This window comes from Pezoporus wallicus, unplaced genomic scaffold (genome assembly GCF_028554395.1).
Source record: "Pezoporus wallicus isolate ANWC-B61680 ecotype Strahan unplaced genomic scaffold, APGP_CSIRO_Pwel_v1 contig_7545, whole genome shotgun sequence".
NCBI classification, from domain to species: Eukaryota; Metazoa; Chordata; class Aves; order Psittaciformes; family Psittacidae; genus Pezoporus; species Pezoporus wallicus.
The window spans coordinates 569,646-589,089 of record NW_026642398.1 but is presented as its reverse complement, the minus strand read 5'-3'; the positions used below and the strand labels follow the sequence as shown (position 1 = coordinate 589,089).

General features: G+C 42.2%; 1 protein-coding gene across 4 annotated transcripts in view; it reads right to left on the bottom strand.

The window, feature by feature from the left end:
- TSNARE1 (t-SNARE domain containing 1) overlaps window positions 1-19,444 on the bottom strand; it is a 447,504-nt gene that overhangs the window by 53,130 nt on the left and 374,930 nt on the right. For 2 of the 4 annotated variants that reach the window (XM_057429820.1, XM_057429826.1), the window contains one exon: window positions 13,283-13,398. The exons of 1 other annotated variant lie outside the window; for it this stretch is intronic. In XM_057429820.1, the coding sequence (XP_057285803.1) occupies window positions 13,303-13,398 (96 nt within the window). In that variant the 3' untranslated portion in view covers window positions 13,283-13,302. Of the gene's footprint in view, window positions 1-13,281; window positions 13,399-19,444 lie in introns of those variants that run through there. One more of the 4 variants, XM_057429821.1, reaches the window with a different exon arrangement.

Here is a 19,444-nt window from a genome sequence, read left to right as displayed (position 1 = left end):
AACAATTTTGTTCCGAATAAGCAACAAGAATGCCTCTTCATATAGAAAACTCTTACAAGGCACAGTACTAGGCTTAAAATATCTTCACAGGAACTGAAATAGAGGAAATTCCACTTTTGCATATGAACTAAACTCTCTTTCACATTGAGGATGCTCAAACACTAGAATAGGTTTCTCAGAGAGTTTGTGGAGTCTCCATCCTCAGTGGTGCTCAAGACCTTATCAGACCCAGCCCTGAGCAGGGACTTGGACCACATGAGCTCTGCTAGTCCCTGACAACCTCAACCATCTTGTGATTTGGGGGTTGGAACTGGACAATCTTAAGGTCCTTTCCAACCCTAACTATTCTATGATTATATGATTCTATGATTCAGCAAGGCACTTGCAGTTTAGAAGTCTGTTTTTTACTGAGGCAAGGAGTCGTACAATCAAAAATCAAAGTACAACGCAGGCAGTTAGCATCAGAGCCTAAAACTGGGTAGTTTTTCTTCTATCCCCATTTCAACCCCCCCTGTGCAGAGGGTGCTCAAGATATTGCTATTGTCTGGCTCTTTGTCAGGAAGCACTTTAGAACTCTCAGATGTCAACAAGAAAAAGCAGATGCCTTGAAAATATTCCATGGACAAGATGGCTTTTTTTTTATCTAAAGACTAGGCAGACAATCAAAACTGGATCAAATTACTGCTGTTTAATGAGTTACTGCTTGTCAGCTGAAAGGCAGCGACGGATGCGATGTTATTCTTAGCATGTTTTGATGACATGACATTACAACTAATGCATTTCCCTCTGCGCTCTCAGCAGGCTGTACATGGATGGCTACAGCAGTTCAGCTAACGAGAGGTAATTCAATCAACCACAGTAATGTGAAATCTACCTCCACCCCACCTTGTTCATTGTTTCAGTGACAAGAAACTTTGCCTGGCCTTCAGAATTGGGATGAACACATTCATTTGAGACGCACAGTTGTGAATACAGCGCCTCTTTGTACAAGCCCTCAGCATAGGAATTCCTGATGACTTGTGAGAGGAATGAAATGGTTTATGCACTATATAGCAAAGTAATTCAACGCCGTAATGTAAAATGTCCATTTCAGTGTTAAAGTATGGCTATTAATTGGGGAATTAATAATCTGTCAATGCTTAAGCAACTTCCTCACCCAACTCAGAAGTTAAAAAAACATCTCTCCAGCAGGCTTTTTATGAAAGAAAGACACATTTCGTTAATGACTACTAAAGTCAAAAGGCTTCGTTTCCACATACAGCTAAAACGCCTATTTTGAGATCTGAAACATATTCTATAAATGAAAGGTTGTTGTGAAGCAGATTCCAACTCCTATTAAAGCCTAATGAAACTACAAGGAATAGCTCAGAATATTCACAGAGTACAGTGGAATTACCATTCTCTTTTTAAAGATGGTTTGAGAATCTCCCATTAGAGAGGTAAAGGCAATTAGCAGCTTTTTATTTATATATCCTGCAGACTATATATTAACAAAATGTGTATATTGCTATGGTGAACCCAAGGAGGTGGATAGGTAATAAAGACATGGCAACCACTATATCATAACTCAGGTCTGAAGTAGGATTTTTTGTCTTTTTAGCTTTTACTTTTCATGTTTATCAAGAAAAGGAGGTCACAGAAAGAGCCTTGAACAAGCCCTTTACCTTTCCTCAGGTTTAAAACATTAAACTCTCAGGTTTAAAGGATATCTCTCAGATCATAACAGTTGCCTGGGGAGAGTAACTTTGCTGCAAAAGAGAACATAAGCTACAGAACATCATGGGATGGGGCCATCTTCCAATTATATTGACCACCACCGGGGCTTTGGTGGAGGTGTCTGGGATAAAGCACGGCAGAGCAGCCAACATGGTTTTACCAAGACGAAGTCATCTTTGACCAACCTTATAGCCTTCTATGAGCAAGTAACTAGGTGGATGGACGATGGCAGAGCGATAGATGTGGTTTTTCCTGATTTCAGTAAGGCATTTGATACTGTCTCCCACAGCATCCTCATAGATAAGCTAAGGAAGTGTGGGCTTGATGATCAGGTAGTGAGGTGAATCAAGAACTGGTTGGAAGGAAGAAGGCAGAGAGTTGTGGTCAGTGGGGCAGAATCTAGCTGGAGGTCTGTGACTAGTGGAGTCCCTCAGGGGTCGGTGCTGGGACCAGTGCTGTTTCATATTTTCATCAACGACCCAGATGAGGGAACTGAGTGTACCCTCAGCAAGTTTGCTGATGATACTAAACTGGGAGGAGTGGCTGACACACCAGAGGGCTGTGTTGCCATTCAGCGAGACATGGACAGGTTGGAGAGTTGGGCAGAGAGGAACTTGATGAAATTCAACAAGAGCAAGTGTAGAGTCTTGCATCTGGGGAAGAACAACCCCATGTACCAGTACAGGCTGGGGGCTGACCTGCTGGACAGTAGTGAAGGGGAAAGGGACCTGGGGATCCTGGTGGATAGGAGGATGACCATGAGCCAGCAATGTGCCCTTGTGGCCAAGAAGGCCAATGGCATCCTAGGGTGCATTAGAAAGGGTGTAGTTAGTAGGTCAAGAGAGGTTCTCCTCCCCCTCTACTCTGCCTTGGTGAGGCCGCATCTGGAATACTGTGTCCAGTTCTGGGCCCCACAGTTCAAGAAGGACAGGGAATTGCTTGAAAGAGTCCAGCGCAGAGCTACAAAGATGATTAAGGGAATGGAACATCTCTCTTATGAAGAGAGGCTGAGGGAGCTGGGACTCTTTAGCTTGGAGGAGACTGAGGGGTGACCTCATCAATGTTTACAAATATGTAAAGGGTGAGTGTCAGGATGATGGAGCTAGGTTTTTTTCAGTGATGTCCAGTGATAGGACAAGGGGCAATGGGTGTAAACTGGAGCATAGGAGGTTCCATGTGAACATCAGGAAAAATTTCTTTACTGTGAGAGTGACAGAGCACTGGAACAGGTTGTGCAGGGGAGTTGGGGAGTCTCCTACATTGGAGATATTAAGGCCCGCCTGAACAAGTTCCTGTGTGATGTACTCTAGGTTACCCTGCTCTTGCAGGGGGGTTGGACTAGATGATCTTTTGAGGTCCCTTCCAACCCTTGGGATTCTGTGATTCTGTGAGTATATTTAATAGAATCATAGAATCATAGAATGGTTTGGGTTGGAAACGACCTTAAGACCATCTAGTTCCAATCCTCTGCCATGGGCAGGGATGCATCACACCAGATCCTGTCACCCAAGGCTCTGTCCAACCTGGCCTTGAACACTGCCAGGGATGGAGCATTCACCACTTCTTTGGGAAAACCTGTTCCAGTGCCTCAGCATCCTAACAGTAAAAAACTTCTTCCTTATCTCCAACCTGAACTTCAGTTTGGGTTCAGTTTGAACCCATTACCCCTTGTCCTATTACTACAGTCCCTGATGAAGAGTCCCTCTCCAGCATCCTTGTAGCCCCCTTCACACACTGGAAGCTGCTCTGAGGTCTCCACGCAGCTTCTCTTCTCCAGGCTGAACAGCCCCAACTTTCTCAGCCTGTCTTCATACAGGAGGTGTTCCTGCCCCTGATTATTCTGATTTTCTTCCAGCACTGAAAACCTAACCCACCTGTTGAACATTAAGCTGTTTAGGCTGCAGTTCCCCATGATAGATATCAAGGGTTTGGTACTGAAGAGACAGAACAATCTTAACGTCTACATCACTGTTGATGACCCCTCTGAGAGGCACAACTAACAGCAAACACACTGTCCCTGTAAACACATCTTTCTTCATGAAGAGATAATCACAGATGTATTGCTCTTCTAAGAGTCTTTCCTGCTGGGACGCTAGTCTCTCTAGCTAACCTGACAAAATAATTCTTCTTTAACACCAGAATAAACCTTCTGTGCTGGTTTTGAGGTTTTCTTCCAGAAAACACTGATCCAAAATTACTTTGCTTTGCCACCTCCACTAAGGCTAATAGTCGTGTAACACTTTCAAGCAGCTTGTATACCAATGAGAGTCACATCCTGCCATTTAGCAACTGCACTGATGTGCTGCTCTGTTCCTAAGAAAATGTATGAGACCGTGTGGTGGGTTGGACCCCAGGTGCATTCCAAGCCGCTCTATTACTTCCTCCATCAGCAGGATGGGGTGGCGTGAAATAAGATGGAATAAAACTTCTGGGTTTAATAAAGCAAAAGCAAAGGCTGTGCATGGAAGCAAAGGAGAACGAAAGATCCACCCCTGGCAGTGTTTAAGGCCAGGCTGGACAGACAATGTGTGTCCTCTTCAGAAGCTATCAGGGACGGAGTCTTGGGTGACATGGTTTTAACCCCATGGCAGGAGGTTGGAACTGGATGATCTTAAGGTCCTTTCCAACCCAAACTATTCTATGATTCTGTGATTTATTCTGTACTTCCCATCAGCAGGCAATATCAAGCCACTTCCTGGGAAGCAGGGCATCCGTATGCATAGTGGTTGCTGTGGAAGACAAACATTGCAATAATGAATATCCCCCTCCTTTCTCTTAGCTTTTATTGCTGACCAGACATCATATAGTACAGAATATTCCTTTGGTCAGCTTGGGTCCAGTATCCTGGCTATGTCCATCCTCACTATCTTGCCCACTCTCCATCGTACTGGTGGTGGTGATGAATGTAAGAGTGGCAGCCTCAGAGCTGTGCCAGCATTGCTCAGTAGTAGCCAAACCACTGGTGTGTCATCAACATCTTTCTAGCTCTCGGTACAACACACAGCACTATGAGGAGAAATTAACTCCATTTCAGCCAGACCCGGCACAGACTCCCTGTCTTAGAAAGGCAAAGTACCTGAGTGTATCAAAACCTGATGCTCTCTTAGCTCATATATATTACTGTGTGCATGTCCACAAAAGGGGAAAAGCAACATATAGATTCTGTCTTTGGTACTGACTTTAGAGACAGAACATTGGGATGATTCCAGTGGCTTTGTTGTTCCAATAGAAAAACAACTTTGTTAAGATTGGATTTTAAAGTTACAGAGAAAAGACAAAGAACAGTAACACTACTTCGAGTAGGCAAAGACCTATTTACTACTTGCCAGCATTAGAGAGCTCTTTTTCAAACCTTCTCATTCACATATAGAAGCTTTAAAGTATCACAGAACCATCTGAGACTGAAATGGTGCCTGTTGCTTTTGTTGGGACAATACATGCCACACAGAACAGGCCACTGAGGGACTCTGCAGTCAGTGGCAGCAACCTTACCCATCATCCCCAGGTCAAGAGGAATTGCTCTCTAGAGAAGAATAAGCTGTTTTAACCTTATCAAAAAGAACCACGCACTTCCCAAACTGACTTCATTGAAAGTGCACTCACCACAGAGCCAAAGGGCTCCAGCAGGAGTGCTGGACTCCCTCTTGCTGCTCTTGTGCCTCTCACAACACCAAAATCTCTCTGTATTTTGGGAGTTCTGTGAGTCAGGCTATTCAAACATTGCCAACTGAAGATGTCAGTTAGTGGTGGTGGAACGATGTGACAGCAGTTTATGAAGTGTCTCTCTTATAAAAGAGCCTTACCCTTGCTTTTCCTGGGGGGCTACTAATTTATGCCTCAGAGAACCCTCCTGAGCCATTAATCGTACTGCGAACATCAACTGCTCCCTCCACTAGACATCACTGCTCCTGAGGAAATGTGACTATCCATAGGAAAGAGGACACTTGCCACTGACTCATTCGAAGACATATACGCTTATGACAATCCTTTCCAAATTGGAACCTGAATTTTAGGCACCTAAAGCAATATTTAGGCAGCTAAAGGAATGACTGGTGCTGTCCACAATTCAGCAGCCATGCATAGGACAGTATATGAGGCCAGAGAGACTATTGGTCTGAATCAGTATGGTCCCTTTTGTGTTGTTTCTAGCAATTCAAATTGCAAGTGCTGAAGATCAGCCTCCTCTGTCAGGTCCTTAGAGGTGTGTCATCACAGGTAAAGGTGAAAGGCATTACAAAGCATAAATAATTGATGTTTGCAGATTGCTTTGTAAAGCTCTGATCAAAGACTTTCCATCCATCAGAAGGGTCATAACGCAGTGGGAGTACTCCATTTTCCTACCCACTGCAAAGAAACAGTATAGAAACCTGAGATGGAATGAAGAAAGCTGCTGACTGCTTGAGAGTCCTACTGACTTTGGATTCAAATCAATGAATTCAAGTTACTACTTGTTAATTGAGCTGCAGGAACTGTCTACATGTGGCCTCTCAGGCTATGGTAAAAGCAACATAATACATCCTCCCTTAGCTCTCTCACAGTAGAATTAATGACCTGGCATCATGTGATGCTTATAAAGACCAAAGAGCATGCAGATGAGCAACGATCAAGGTCAACCTGAAATGAATTCACTTAACGTAACCTGATCATATGATGTCCCATCAAAACATTCACCTGTTTGGAGGTTTGGAATAGGTGTTTGTGAACGGTGAAACTCAGAGAGCTTCTTAGACTTCAATCTGCCTATTTCCTGGCACTTCTGCCTTTCTTGCCCTGTTATTTTGAAAGAGGATCTGCATAAAGCAGACTCTTGTCTCTTAAAATTTCTCTTTCTACTGGTATTTGTTTCTCTCTCCTACACATATGTATCACAGCTTTTAATGTCAGGGAAATCAGTTAACTCAGAGAAGTGAGGACATGGCCATTGGAACCAGGAAAGTCTTCAAGAGTTAGCTTAACTGAAGAAATTGGGCCAAATTATATACTAAACAGTGAAAATCCGGATCTCATTTTTGACTCGCTTAAATTTGAAGCACGAAAGTTACTGCAGAATCAGGATGTACCTCAGTCTTCTTGCCAGAGCAAAAACTGAGTGAGGATGCCAGAATCCAAGCCATTAATTACAGGCTAAAAGACAGGAACGAAAATGACAAGAACTGACACCTGACTATAAATGTAGGTACCTTTTCAAAAGAATAAGAATCAGGGAAAAAAGAAATTGCAGAGTTATTGATTCCTGATTGTGCTGCAGAACAAAAATGGCAGCAATGCCACAGCCAGGGCAGAGAGGTGAATTACTTTAGAATTTCAATGACAGCTGTCAAAAACATTATGACCCTTATGGGCCTTGAGAGACTGGAACAAGCTTGAAAAGTGAGCTACTCACATAGTTATTAAGCCACATACAGATGCATGGCAAAAAGAGACACTAAGTAAAGCCCTATGATATCAATTTATAAGAAGCAATGCCATGAAACAAACCTATCTATGTTTTGCTCTTATTTACAACGTTCGTTTGGTTGAATTATTGCTCTGTTCAACACTGAGTAGGAACTGCTGTGCTCTTACAACCTGACATTGCCAGGCGAGAGATGCACCGGGCAAACGTCAGAATGTCTATTGCATGGGTCAGAAGAGGGTGCCCAGAATTGTTTCCTGTTGGGAAGGAAAAATAGAACAGCAAATGCCAAGTACCACAAAGTAACTTGTCAATCTTTTCTTCTCTGCTACCTACTGCCCTCAAGACCATGACAGAGACGTGCTTTGATTGCATTTGTCGGTGGGTTACTGATGTGGCATGCCTTGGAAGACCTTCCCTTTGGTTCCACGTGGTACTTTATGCCCCACCTGGCTGTCTGCTGCTATGGGGGAAAGGTGCAGCATTAATGACATCTGAAGCTGATCTAGCAAAATCCTGTTTGATTCTGTTGTCCAGGTTTTGAACCTCTGAGATTTAAAACCCTGAGATGAAGATGTTTTTTACATCCCTAGACCAGATCACACGAAGGAGCGTTCCTCTGCTCCTCCAAGCACATATAGTGACAAGTGCAGGTTTTATGATTCCTAGTGCATTGCAAGGAACCTGAGGTACAGCATGCAGGGACACTGTAGTGCATGAGGTACTAAAAAGGTCTGAAAGTAAGGGGAAAATAAACAAAAAAGGACAGACTATATAAAACCAGGTGTCTGAACCTCATCCTCATAGGTCAGGTTACAGGAGACATTTAACTGTATAATAAACCCATAAATGAATTAGGCAAGGAAAAGTGATTGCAAAGAAGGGAAAAATAATCCAAATAGAAACAAGATTTTCTAGTTTTTTATACTAATCAATTCAATTTTAAATTCAAAACAAGACAGTTGCATATTCAGGAAACAGATACCTGGAGCCTGATTACTGCTTTTTTCATATGGACTGCAGCCCTGCTTTGGAGATGCTGCCCTAGATGGATTTTTAGCTGTACTTTAAAGATTACGTGTTGATTATAATCAGAGTAATTGTAATCCTTTCTCAGGATATTTTATATTTTAAAAGCTTATGATGGTGCAAAATGCAACTGGTCAAATTAACAAGAAAGGAATGCATCAATGGTTGTTAAAAGATCAAATAATTACTTCCTGGATCAGGAAACCTTTCAGTTTCAAGCTGATGAAGGCTAGGAGAATATTCTGCTGAATGATAACTTATACAATTTCCTCTTGTTCTGCTCTTCCATAACCGAGCATTGTTGTCAGCCATTGCATCAGTTACCATGAAGGGAAACACAGTTTTACTCTTCTGGGCTCTCACCTGGTTATTCACTGACAGAATCCAAGGCTGGAAAGAACAGGAGTCGACAGGGTTTAAGGACTCTAAACAAAACCCTCAGTAGTCCAGTAACCTTTGTCAGACTGAAGTGTGTCTTGCTTAATGGGGAAGGCACCTGCTGCAATGAATTCCACAAGGAAAGGGAGCAGAATAGCCAAGTCATCTTTCATTCTCTCTTTCTTTGGCTAGCTGGATTGAGTTGATCAATCTGTCATGGTAAAGCATACTTTCTAACTGTCAAATACATGTAGCATCTTTCTCAAAGTGTCATCTCTTTTTTTCCTACAAAGAATGCTTAAGGCTTAGGAAGCCAACAGTCTTGACCGTCACTTACCTTGTGTAATTGTGCTCTCATACAAATGAGTCAAAAGGAGGAGGACACAGAAGGTTTATCTAGGATAAGAAATCCTGACCCCATAAAAAGACATTGTTAAAGGACAGATTTCTTTCAGACTGCTACAGCAACACTGTCCTTTTAAATGGTTACTGATGTACTCTAACAGAAAAAAAGAGCAGCTGCAGTGTTGCTAAAATATGAGCAATGTGACCCAAAAGTTCCTGGGCTATTTTCCTAAGGTGTCAGCAAACAAACGTACAGACATAAGTCCCCAGGAGTTTCTCTGTAGATGTTCTTCTCTCCCTCTGCCAGACAAAAGTGCCCCAAGGGAGCAGTGACATACTTATGGCAGGGGCCTCAACAGGAAAAAGTCAGGGCTCAGAGCTCTCCTGAACAGCTGGTCCCTCTGCATGCACCGAGCCAGCAGCCAATGATGCTAAACCGCTGCTTGAGAAACTCACAGGAGAAAGCCCTTTTTGTTTGTCAGGATTCATAAAGTGATCTTTCCTATACAAGGAATGGGTTTGACTGTCAAAATTATGTCTGATTTGTGGGGGAGGGGGGAAAAAACCACAGGTTTTTTTTTGTCCTTTTAAAAAGAACCATTGATTCAGTATCACTATTGCAAAAGTAGAAACAGGAACAAAATAAAAAGGAAGAAGACTGATCAGAACAATCTTAACAGTGTTACTGATCATAAGGATCTTCAGTGCTGGGGAGAAACCTGGGGCTGTTCAGCCTGGAGAAGAGAAGCTGCATGGAGACCTCAGAGAAGCTTCCAGTGTCTGAAGGGGGCTACAAGGATGCTGGAGAGGGACTCTCCATTAGGGACTGTAGTGATAGGACATGGGGTGATGGGTTCAAACTGAAACAGAGGAAGTTCAGGTTGGAGATAAGGAAGAAGTTCTTTACTGTGAGGGTGCCATGGTTTAAGCCCAGCCTGTCACTCAGAACCATGTAGTCACATTCTCACTCCCCCCCCCCGCCTTCCTCCTCCCCTTGCTCCCGGAGGGATGGGGAGGAGAATCGAAAGAATGTAACTCCCACGGGTTGAAATGAGAACAGTCCAGTAACTAAGGTATAACACAAATCACTGCTGCTACCACCAATAAGAATAATGATAAGGGAAATAACATGGGAAGAGAATACAACTGCTCACCACCTGCTGCCTGATACCCAGCCCAACCGAGCAGTGAACCAGCCCTTCCGGGTAACTGCCCCCAGTTCTACATCCTGGGCATGACGTGCTGTGGTATGGAATACCTCTTTGGTCAGTTTGGGTCAGGTGTCCTGTCTCTGCTTCCTCCCGGCTTCCCCTCCTCCCTGGCAGAGCATGAGGCTCAGAAAGTCCCTGGTCAGAGTAAGCATGACTGAGCAGCAACTAAAAACATGGGTGTTATCAGTGCTGGTCCCAGGCTGAAAGTCAAAACCACAGCACTGCACCAGCTACTAAGAAGGAGAAAAAATGACTGCTACTGCTGAACCCAGGACAGAGGGTGCTAAGGCGCTGGCACAGGGTGCCCAAAGAAGTGGTGAATGCTCCACTCCTGGCAGTGTTCAAAGCCAGGTCGGACAGAGCCCTGGGTGACATGGTCTAGTGTGAGATGTCCCTGCCCATGGCAGGGCGTTGGAACTGGATGATCTTAAGGTCCTTTCCAACCCAAACCATTCTGTGATTCTATCATTCTATTATCATAAATACTAACGGAATAATTTCATAGAATAGTTCTAATAATATAGAATAGAATAATTTCTCTAACTAACTGAATAGTGAACTTCAGATTTCTCATCGTGGCTGCACTTATGAAAGCTAAGGAAGCCTACCTTGAGTATCATGCAACTCAAACAACTTGAATTGGGTGGCTGGTGTTGTTTCTTTTGGTTCCTTCTTGATCCAGCACAGAACAAATTCTCTGATGACACGTTAAATGGAAATTCTGCCAAGTCATTACTAAACTTGGGTTTTTATTCAGTGTGCCAATCAGAGTATTTTGTAACTAGTTCCCTAGCTTGCTTTCTTCCCTTTATTTTCTCTGAATGGTCATGTAGAGCTGTTATACACTGAAGCCCAGCTGTTCTCTATCTCCCTGAAGTATGTAAGGCAGTTTTATATGATACAGTTTGTTGAGGTAGTTGAAACTTTAAATCCCCTGGTATTTTAAAATCCATTTGCATTGCAGTTCAGAATAGAAAAATATGTTCACTATGAACATGGAAATTCTGTTTCAGAAACCTCCAAAATATAAACGTGAAATTTGCTGTATGCCATTTGCTGTCAACCTAGATTAAGAATAGTTTGTAATCACCAGAAAGCATACTTGTTCCAGTATAACTCAACACAGGTTCTTCCTGCAGTTGTACTGCTGAAGAGTTTTAGAAGCTTCATAATTAGTTTCACAACTGATGATGAAGAGTAGAGCATTATATTTTTCCTAGGGCTTTCATTAGCATCTCTAGGTTCACTTCCTTCAAGACCAGGATCTCTTAGCAGAAGATTAACTTCAGTTTTCCAATGGAGTTTTACTGTAAGAACATTTCAGTTCTTTCTCCACTTAAGCGATTTATATTAAAATGTGTCTAGATTTAGTCAGCTGTTGATAAGATTTGTGATTTTTAGTAGATAGGAATATTTAACTATATATAGAAGAAATTGCATTGTAGCATAGATTATCACGATGAATCACATTTCAAACCAGACTAATGCAGAATAAAACCAGAGTAATGCAATTAGAATCACTGTAGTTGCTCTAGATTTAAATCATCAGGACAGATAGCTATCTGCACTCATAAGCAGTGTCTCATGTAAAAGAAGGACAAAAATGTATGTATAATATATATATAAGCAGTAAGAACATCCATATTCAACCAATCTAAAGGTCCGTCTCACTGATATCCTATTAACTTTAGTGCTTGCAAAACACCTAAGTAAGCATGCAAGTGCAAGAATACATTTACAGCCATTTCTCCTAGCAATAATATAGGGCTCATCCAAACCCAGTGAGATGGTATGTGACATCCTTCAATAGATTTCCTTTTTCTTCCATGGATTTGTACAGTTTCTTCTTGTACCCAAATTTTGGTATCCCATACATCATGCTAGAAGGAGCCCCAAAGATTAAGTACATCTTATGTGAAGAGTCATCTTTCTGCAATTGTTTAGAAGCAACCCCTGCTAGTTTCAGTTGAGAGCACAAAGAAGACACACAGTACATTCTAATGGGCAATGACTCCATCCTCAAGGGGAAGGATGGCATGGTCAAGTAGCACTGAAATCTCGTAAAACAAAACAACAGATAAACTCTATCAATCCTTTGTGCTTTTTCTAGGGTAGTTTCAGAGGATAGTGCAGGCTAAGAAATCTCTGCTTAAACTGCTGTAAAAGGTCCCAGTGAGCCTCAGGATAATGCAGTATCTACCAAGTACAGGAGTGATTTCACACATGCTTTATGAAAGTCTCTGTGGGACTTGAGAGGTCTCTAAACTAAAAATTGTCCCCATCCATGACTGTTTTCTGCCTCAGGGCTCCTACCGGGGGTCTGCAAGCCAAGTCCCATTGATACTCTTGGGCTCTAGCTTCACCTGTTGGAAACCCTGCCATAGCAGCAGGCACATAGACCTTTAATGCCACAACCCATCAGGTGGTAGAAATTTATAAATCTGATAATCTCTCTTCAAATAAGGCCTGGCCACCTTCTAAAGAAAGAGACACCCAGAAGTGCTTTCTATCAGACTGAGATGATCAGAAATAACTTGAGTCATTCTCCTAGGGTAATGAGGGGGAAGAAAAGGGAGAAGAAAACATACTATAGCTTAAACTACAGGGATGAAGTTGCTTTGATGTATCACCTGCCTTGGTTGCAGCCCAGTCTCCCTACTACAGACCAATACTCCTTTAAGGGTTGGATCCAGAGTAAAGATCATTAGAAACCTATTATTATTTTTGCCTATACTGCAATCTTCAGTTGTTTTGTCTTCCTGCTCCTTAGGAGAGCTTGGCTCCAGGGTATCTCTAGAACATCTCAGAAGGTAGGTGCACTTTGGAACATCTCAACATATCCGTTGGATTGTCCCCAGCCCTGCTTCAGTCTGGGGTCTTTAACATGCCTTCTGCATCTCTAATTCATATCAACTTCTGATTCATTAATTAGCATTGCTATGAGACCCATATAAAATCAAACATAGCACAAACAACAGTAAAAAGGGTAATAAGATGCTTTGTTTGAATATCAATATCACTTTGGCTTACTTTTAAGGATTCACTAAGGATGTTATTTCTAAGCCAAAATACCCTTTAAAAGAAATTATTTTCATAGGCCAGACCTGAATCTGCAACTTAGGATCAATTTTTCTTACCATGATCAGCCTCTTAAACTACCTCCTAACCATCTTACAGTGTGATAAAAGACTTAGGTAAAGGCTTTTACCTGTGGAAACAGTAGCCAGATCAACCCTTGACTGAGACTGCGATGATTATGACGATGAACAGCAGAACAGCCAACGCAACAGAGAGAAGGCAGCACTTCATCTTCCTGGCTCGTAGCTAAGAGAAGAAAGACAAAATACACGGTCTTTTAATGGGAAGATGGTGAGTAAACCTATGAGGAAATGTTGCTATTTTTCCATTGGTAGGACTAGTTGAAAGAAATCAATACAACATGGAGATTTTGTCTATTTTCTGGACTGACTCATCCTTCTGGACAATCCAGTCTTCCTTTTCATGAAAATCCCCCTTAAATACAATCACCCTCCCTGTACTACTTTCTTCTTGCTTAAATCTTTGTGTCACACTAGATTTCCAGACTCTGCTTGGAGGGATGGACTTGACTATTCAGTCTGGGCTCAGTCTGGGGGTGTTAAATCTGCTTTCTGGCTGCCAGGAGAAGACTGTCTCCTGTGAGATAAAGAGGTCTCTCTTCACCCTGCTATGCAACAAAATCTAGCCAAGCGATAAGGCAAGCTGTTTACAGTGAAGGCAAATGTATCTCCAGCACTGACCACCCTGATTTCCTTCAAATTAAGATATGGTAAAAGAGAATCCACAGGGTTTTAATTTTGATGTCTGTTTCTACTTAAACTCATCAGCCTTCCCAGTGACCTCCATAAACACTATGTTGTTTGTTCCCATTTAAAATCTTGTGCAGATAGTTCAATTTCTCTTCCTCCTTTTTGGGTGGATTAGAAGAAGGGTTTTCCCATGATCCCACAGTGCCAATAATCCTCTTATCCAGCACACACACGAAAAGTAACTTCAAAGAAACAGTTAACTCAGGATTTCTTCTTGAGACCAGATCAACTAGTCCTGCAGCCAGCAGACTTGGTAACACCATCTTGACATGATAAACCAATTGCTCGTGTCCAGAGTTATTTGCCTTGCTTAAAACTGAAGCAGTACTCTCACAGGAGAAAAGTATGTAACTGTTGTTATGTACTTTTCCTTCCTCTCTTCCTCCAACTGCTGTAATCAGGTCTCCCAGTCTGCTTCAGATCTTTGGTTAACCAGTTTACATCACTCTGCACCACACTGCATTTCCCATAGAGACATAGTTCCCCAGCTGTTTTGTTCCACAGATATTTTGGCCTATGTTCTATGTTCTACAGATGTTCTGGCCTCATACACTGTAAGTGACAGGAGACTCATCTCCGTTGGTGCTCCTAAGTCCAGTGCTTCGTTCCCTCATAACCCTTCCAAGGCCCATCCGTGTAGAGCTGGAGAAGTGCTTCCAGCAGGGAACTGTGATGCACAACCACCAACCAAAGTGGTGTATTTTTATCAAAATGTGGATTTCCAGATTATTATTTTTAAACAAATTAAAATGCTGTGTTGTCCTGCCTCCATAGCAGATAAGCAGTGATTCATCTTGGCTCTCTGTTTACTTTTAAATTCACAGAATCATAGAATCACAGAATGGTTTGGTTTGGAAAGGACCTTAAGATCATCCAGTTCCAATCCCCCTGCCATGGGCAGGGACACCTCACACTAAACCACGTCACCCAAGGCTCTGTCCAACCTGGCCTTGAACACAAACAGGGATGGAGCATTCACAGCTTCCCTGGGCAACCCATTCCAGTGCCTCACCACCCTCACAGTAAAGAACTTCTTCCTTATATCCAATCTAAACTTCCCCTCTTTAAGTTTTAACCGGTTACCCGTTGTCCTATCACTACAGTCCCTAATGAAGAGTCCCTCTCCAGCATCCTTGTAGCCCCTTTCAGACACTGGAAGCTGCTCTGAGGTCTCCACGCAGCCTTCTCTTCTCCAGGCTGAACAGACCCAACTTCCTCAGCCTGTCTTCATACAGGAGGTGCTCCAGCCCCTGATCATCCTCGTGGACTCCTCTGGACTTGTTCCAACAGTTCCATGTCCTTTTTATGTTGAGGACACCAGAACTGCACACAAAACTCGCACAAAAATGTTTTCATTTGCTTTGGAAAAAAATGGGTGCTTTAAATAAATCATTCCATGTGCATGTGTTAAGAAGGATCTTTTTGTCAAGTGTGATAGAAAGGAGTGTACAGAGGGACACTGTTCTCCACCTCCCCAAAGCCCTCCTTGGGGGCACCCATGCGCCCACACTTTTCAATCAGTCTGCTGTGTCTCCTGGGGACAATACAAGTGTCCAAGAGCTATGTCTGTTTAACAGATTATTTCACCTCCAAAGTGACGTTTCTTCATAGTGGCTCTGCACTTGTAGCTTTCATGTTTAGCGGGGTAACTACAGTGCATTCTGAAAGCTGAGCGCATGAGATGACAGACCTGCTACAGCATCCTCTTTAATTTTAACCTTGATTAATTCCAGGTCAAACCAGGAAACCTGTGTTCCCAACTGCACCTAGATGGCCTTGTCCACCTCTAAAATGCCAGAGCCTTTGTCTGATCAGCAGAGGATGCTAATGGGTCATTTAGCTTCCAGCAGCATTCTCAGTTCTTCCTAGTGAGAGTTTCAAAGGCTGCAGTTACCATTCCACATGGCTTCTTCATCAGTCCCTTTGCAGAGAGACTCCATTGTTTTGCTCCTTCTAGCACTGCAAAGCCCTATTCACTCTTTTTTGCACTTTATGTAGTCTCTTCCCCTGCCCTTTTTTTCTTGTTTTTAACCAACATTAAGCTAGCATAAAACTCAACCATAAGCAGACTAATACGAGGGTAGGCGAGATGCAGACAAGCTTGCATTCTGGTATCTGGTTCACGTTTTATGACCTTGCCCTGGCTGGTAAGTCAGGATAATGATTCCTGCTCCGTTTCCAACATCTCTTAGTGGATTTACTACTACTGTCCTGCACAGCCATATAGTCTGTTGCAATAGTCTCCCATTAAGTCCTAGTTCTTTCTTTACTTTATATTTCAATAAGGAAAGTGTTCAGTTCTTTGAGTCCTTTTAGTCTCCACCCATAAATCTGTACATGCTGGAGGAACAGTAAAAACAGCAGTAGAGCCCTGCCTGATCCCACAAGCTTTCCTACACACACTGAGGAAGAGCAGCTGTATACCTCAGCTTCTTTTTGTCACTTAGGTGGAAAAATACTGATATATGAGCAAAAGGCAGCAGTTCTCCTCAAGGTACCAATGCACATGCTGCATCAGGAAGAGCTATGCAAGCATCCCTTTACATACAACTTGGTGCAAAGAGGCCCTTATAACCCATTCCCTTTCCTTATCAAAGGAGAAAGATGTTAGCACAGAGGATGTTGGACAGATCGTTCTGTTCATCAGATAGGATCTGCAGACTGTGGTTATTACATAAATATACACCAACAAACAGTACACAAAATAACATTACATAGAACAAACTCTGGCTATTATCCCTTGTTTAGGCTAACAGAATCCGATTGCCAAACTGAGATCATAAATGGTGTCTTAATGCCATCACTGTCAATCTTGAGGGAAGTGGGGAGACAAAATAAACATGCCCCTACATCTTTAGTAATACAAAGGCACCGACAAACAGCGGGAGCACATCAAATCAGAAACATGATCACTCAACAGCTAGGAAATACTAGAGTTTGTGTTCCATGTGTATGCACATATAGGCAGTATTTCGTTCCCCTCCCTCTCAAGCAGAATCTCTGCCTTATTCAATAAATGAGTTATTATTATGCTACATACACCATGAATGTGGGAGTCCACATTCACATGACACCATGCAAACCTTTCACTTACTATAAAAGTTCTAGTTTTTCCCCATGGGAGTTCCATGACAACAGAATTATACAATTAATACTTTCCATCCTTAATAGAAATGCAGAAATGGGTTTATGTCTGTTCTAAACCACAGAACGAGAGACACATGACAACAGCAGAAGTATAGCTGATCTCAAGAGAACTCCAATTCACCAATGTGATTCATGGTGCCATCACTTGAATCCAGGTTAATCTATACCTACATGGAAATGGTAAACCTGTAACGGGATCATTTCTCACTAGGGCAAGTTCCTTACTGCCCTAAAACAGGTATTACTAGGTTTCAGACACAAAATTACTAGTCTCAGAACAGCAGAGCCACAGCCACAAGAAATGTAAGGATCAAAAAAAACCCCAAACACAACAAAAAACCAAACCAGCTATAAAATGAATCATTTATTTTATGACATAATTCTTCCGGGAGCTTTGTGGTTTTACCATTTCCCACACTTCTGACTAATCCACAGACACTTTCAGTCGTCTTTTTCCAGCTCCTTCTCCCTTCAACTGCTGAAGATCTTCCTTTTACACTGTGCATTAATGTTACTCCCTGTTCTCCTTGACTTTCCTGGTCTCCAGCACAGGAAGCTCTGAGGCACTGTGACCTCCTCTCGGTTCCTCCAACCTACACCCATTGTTCTTTGCAGGAGTAAAATAATTTTGCTCAGCATCTCCCACTTGAATCATAGAATCACAGACTGGTTTGGGTTGGAAAGGACCTTAAGATCATCCAGTTCCAACCTCACTGCCATGGGCAGGGCCACCTCACTCTAGACCATGTGAAGACCACTTGTAGCATACTTAGATGCTTGCCAAAAAAAAGACATACTTAGGACTATGGACTCTTCATTAGGATGTGTAGCGATAGGACAAGGGGCGATGGGTTCAAACTGAAACAGGGGAAGTTCAGGTTAGATATAAGGAAGTTCTTTACTGTAAGGGTGGTGAGGCACTGGAATGGGTTGCCCAAGGAAGTGGTAAATGCTCAATCCCTGGCAGTTTTCAAGGCCAGGCTGGACAGAGCCTTGGTTAACATGGTCTAGTGTGAGGTGCTGCTGCCCATGGGAGGGATTTGGAACTGGATGATCCTCAGGTCCTTTTCAACCCAAACCATTCTGTGATTCCATGATTCTTTGACTATTGGCACAAGAGAGGTATCAACATTTGATGCATACTCTTGGTACAAACTGAATTTTGAGGGTCTTGTCTCCAACCTCAAAGTAGTATCAATGAAAAAAAGAGGATATAAGGGGTTTTATTTTCCGACACTTGAAGGTTTTGCCAAACACTCCTAAAGGTCACAAACTGCTTTTTCCAGTTTTTTTTTTTTTCCTACTAAGTTGCAAAGCTCTGTCCACATATAGGAAGCACAGGAATTTAACAAAACTTCCTTAAAAACATGTTCCTTCCGGGGAAACACATTTCCCAAATCTCCACTTTGGAAAACATTTCCTCCCTTCAGCTACCCCTTCAAATGAGTATCAAAATTAAGATATAGAAATCAATGGAACAACTAAAATTTCAGGCTGAATTTTGGGCAAGTTGAAAGCTACCAGGAAGCATTATCTTCTGCTAGAAAATGTATGAGAAATAATTATAAGCAGTGCTATCTGATTTCCTTTTAATTATATGAGCTTATTCTGAAGCTCAGGATGTTGTTGCACTGCTCTGGTTTGATAGCTATTTCCCAACCTGTTGTAAGCCCATTTCCCATAACACCTAGAATTTGTTGATTAAATTGGAGCTAATCTATTTTCATTGTATGTGTTTTCCCAAGATGAAAAGAATGCAGCTTGGGACAAAAACCCCTAATCCTGTAGTAAGACATAATGGCTTTTTGCAGTTATTTTTTGCTAGGCTCTCAGGGTTTTTAGTAAAACGTTAGAGGTACAGATATATCTTAATCCTGACAGAGGCTCTTTAAACACACATGTGAAATAGGAGTGAAAAGCAGGGAAGGAATGAGCAAGGCTACTTAAGGACACAGCTGAGATGCGGTTTATATTGACAGGCAAACTGGACGTGATTGAGCCTGGAAGAAAGCTTTCCCTCTTTGTTTCCTAAAAATAAGTGTGAGTTTTATTTTACAGCCTAGAAGATGTTTATTTCTTGGGGGTGACATGTGAAATATTGCAAGACATTTTCATTATGTCACAACAGATAGTTAAGTAATTACAAACTATTAAAACCCATTAAAGCCCCAGGCCCAGAAAAGCAAGTTTCATCTTGGAATCTCCTAAGCAAATACATTTACACGGAGGAAAGACACGTTTCCTTGCTGTGGATTTGAAAGCTAGTTGGGGCAAAGCATAAATAATAATAGCAGGGGCTTGAGGAAATTATTTTTCCTGTATTTATATAGCATAGGAAAAAACAATGTTAAGCATTTGATTTTTGTAATGAAAAG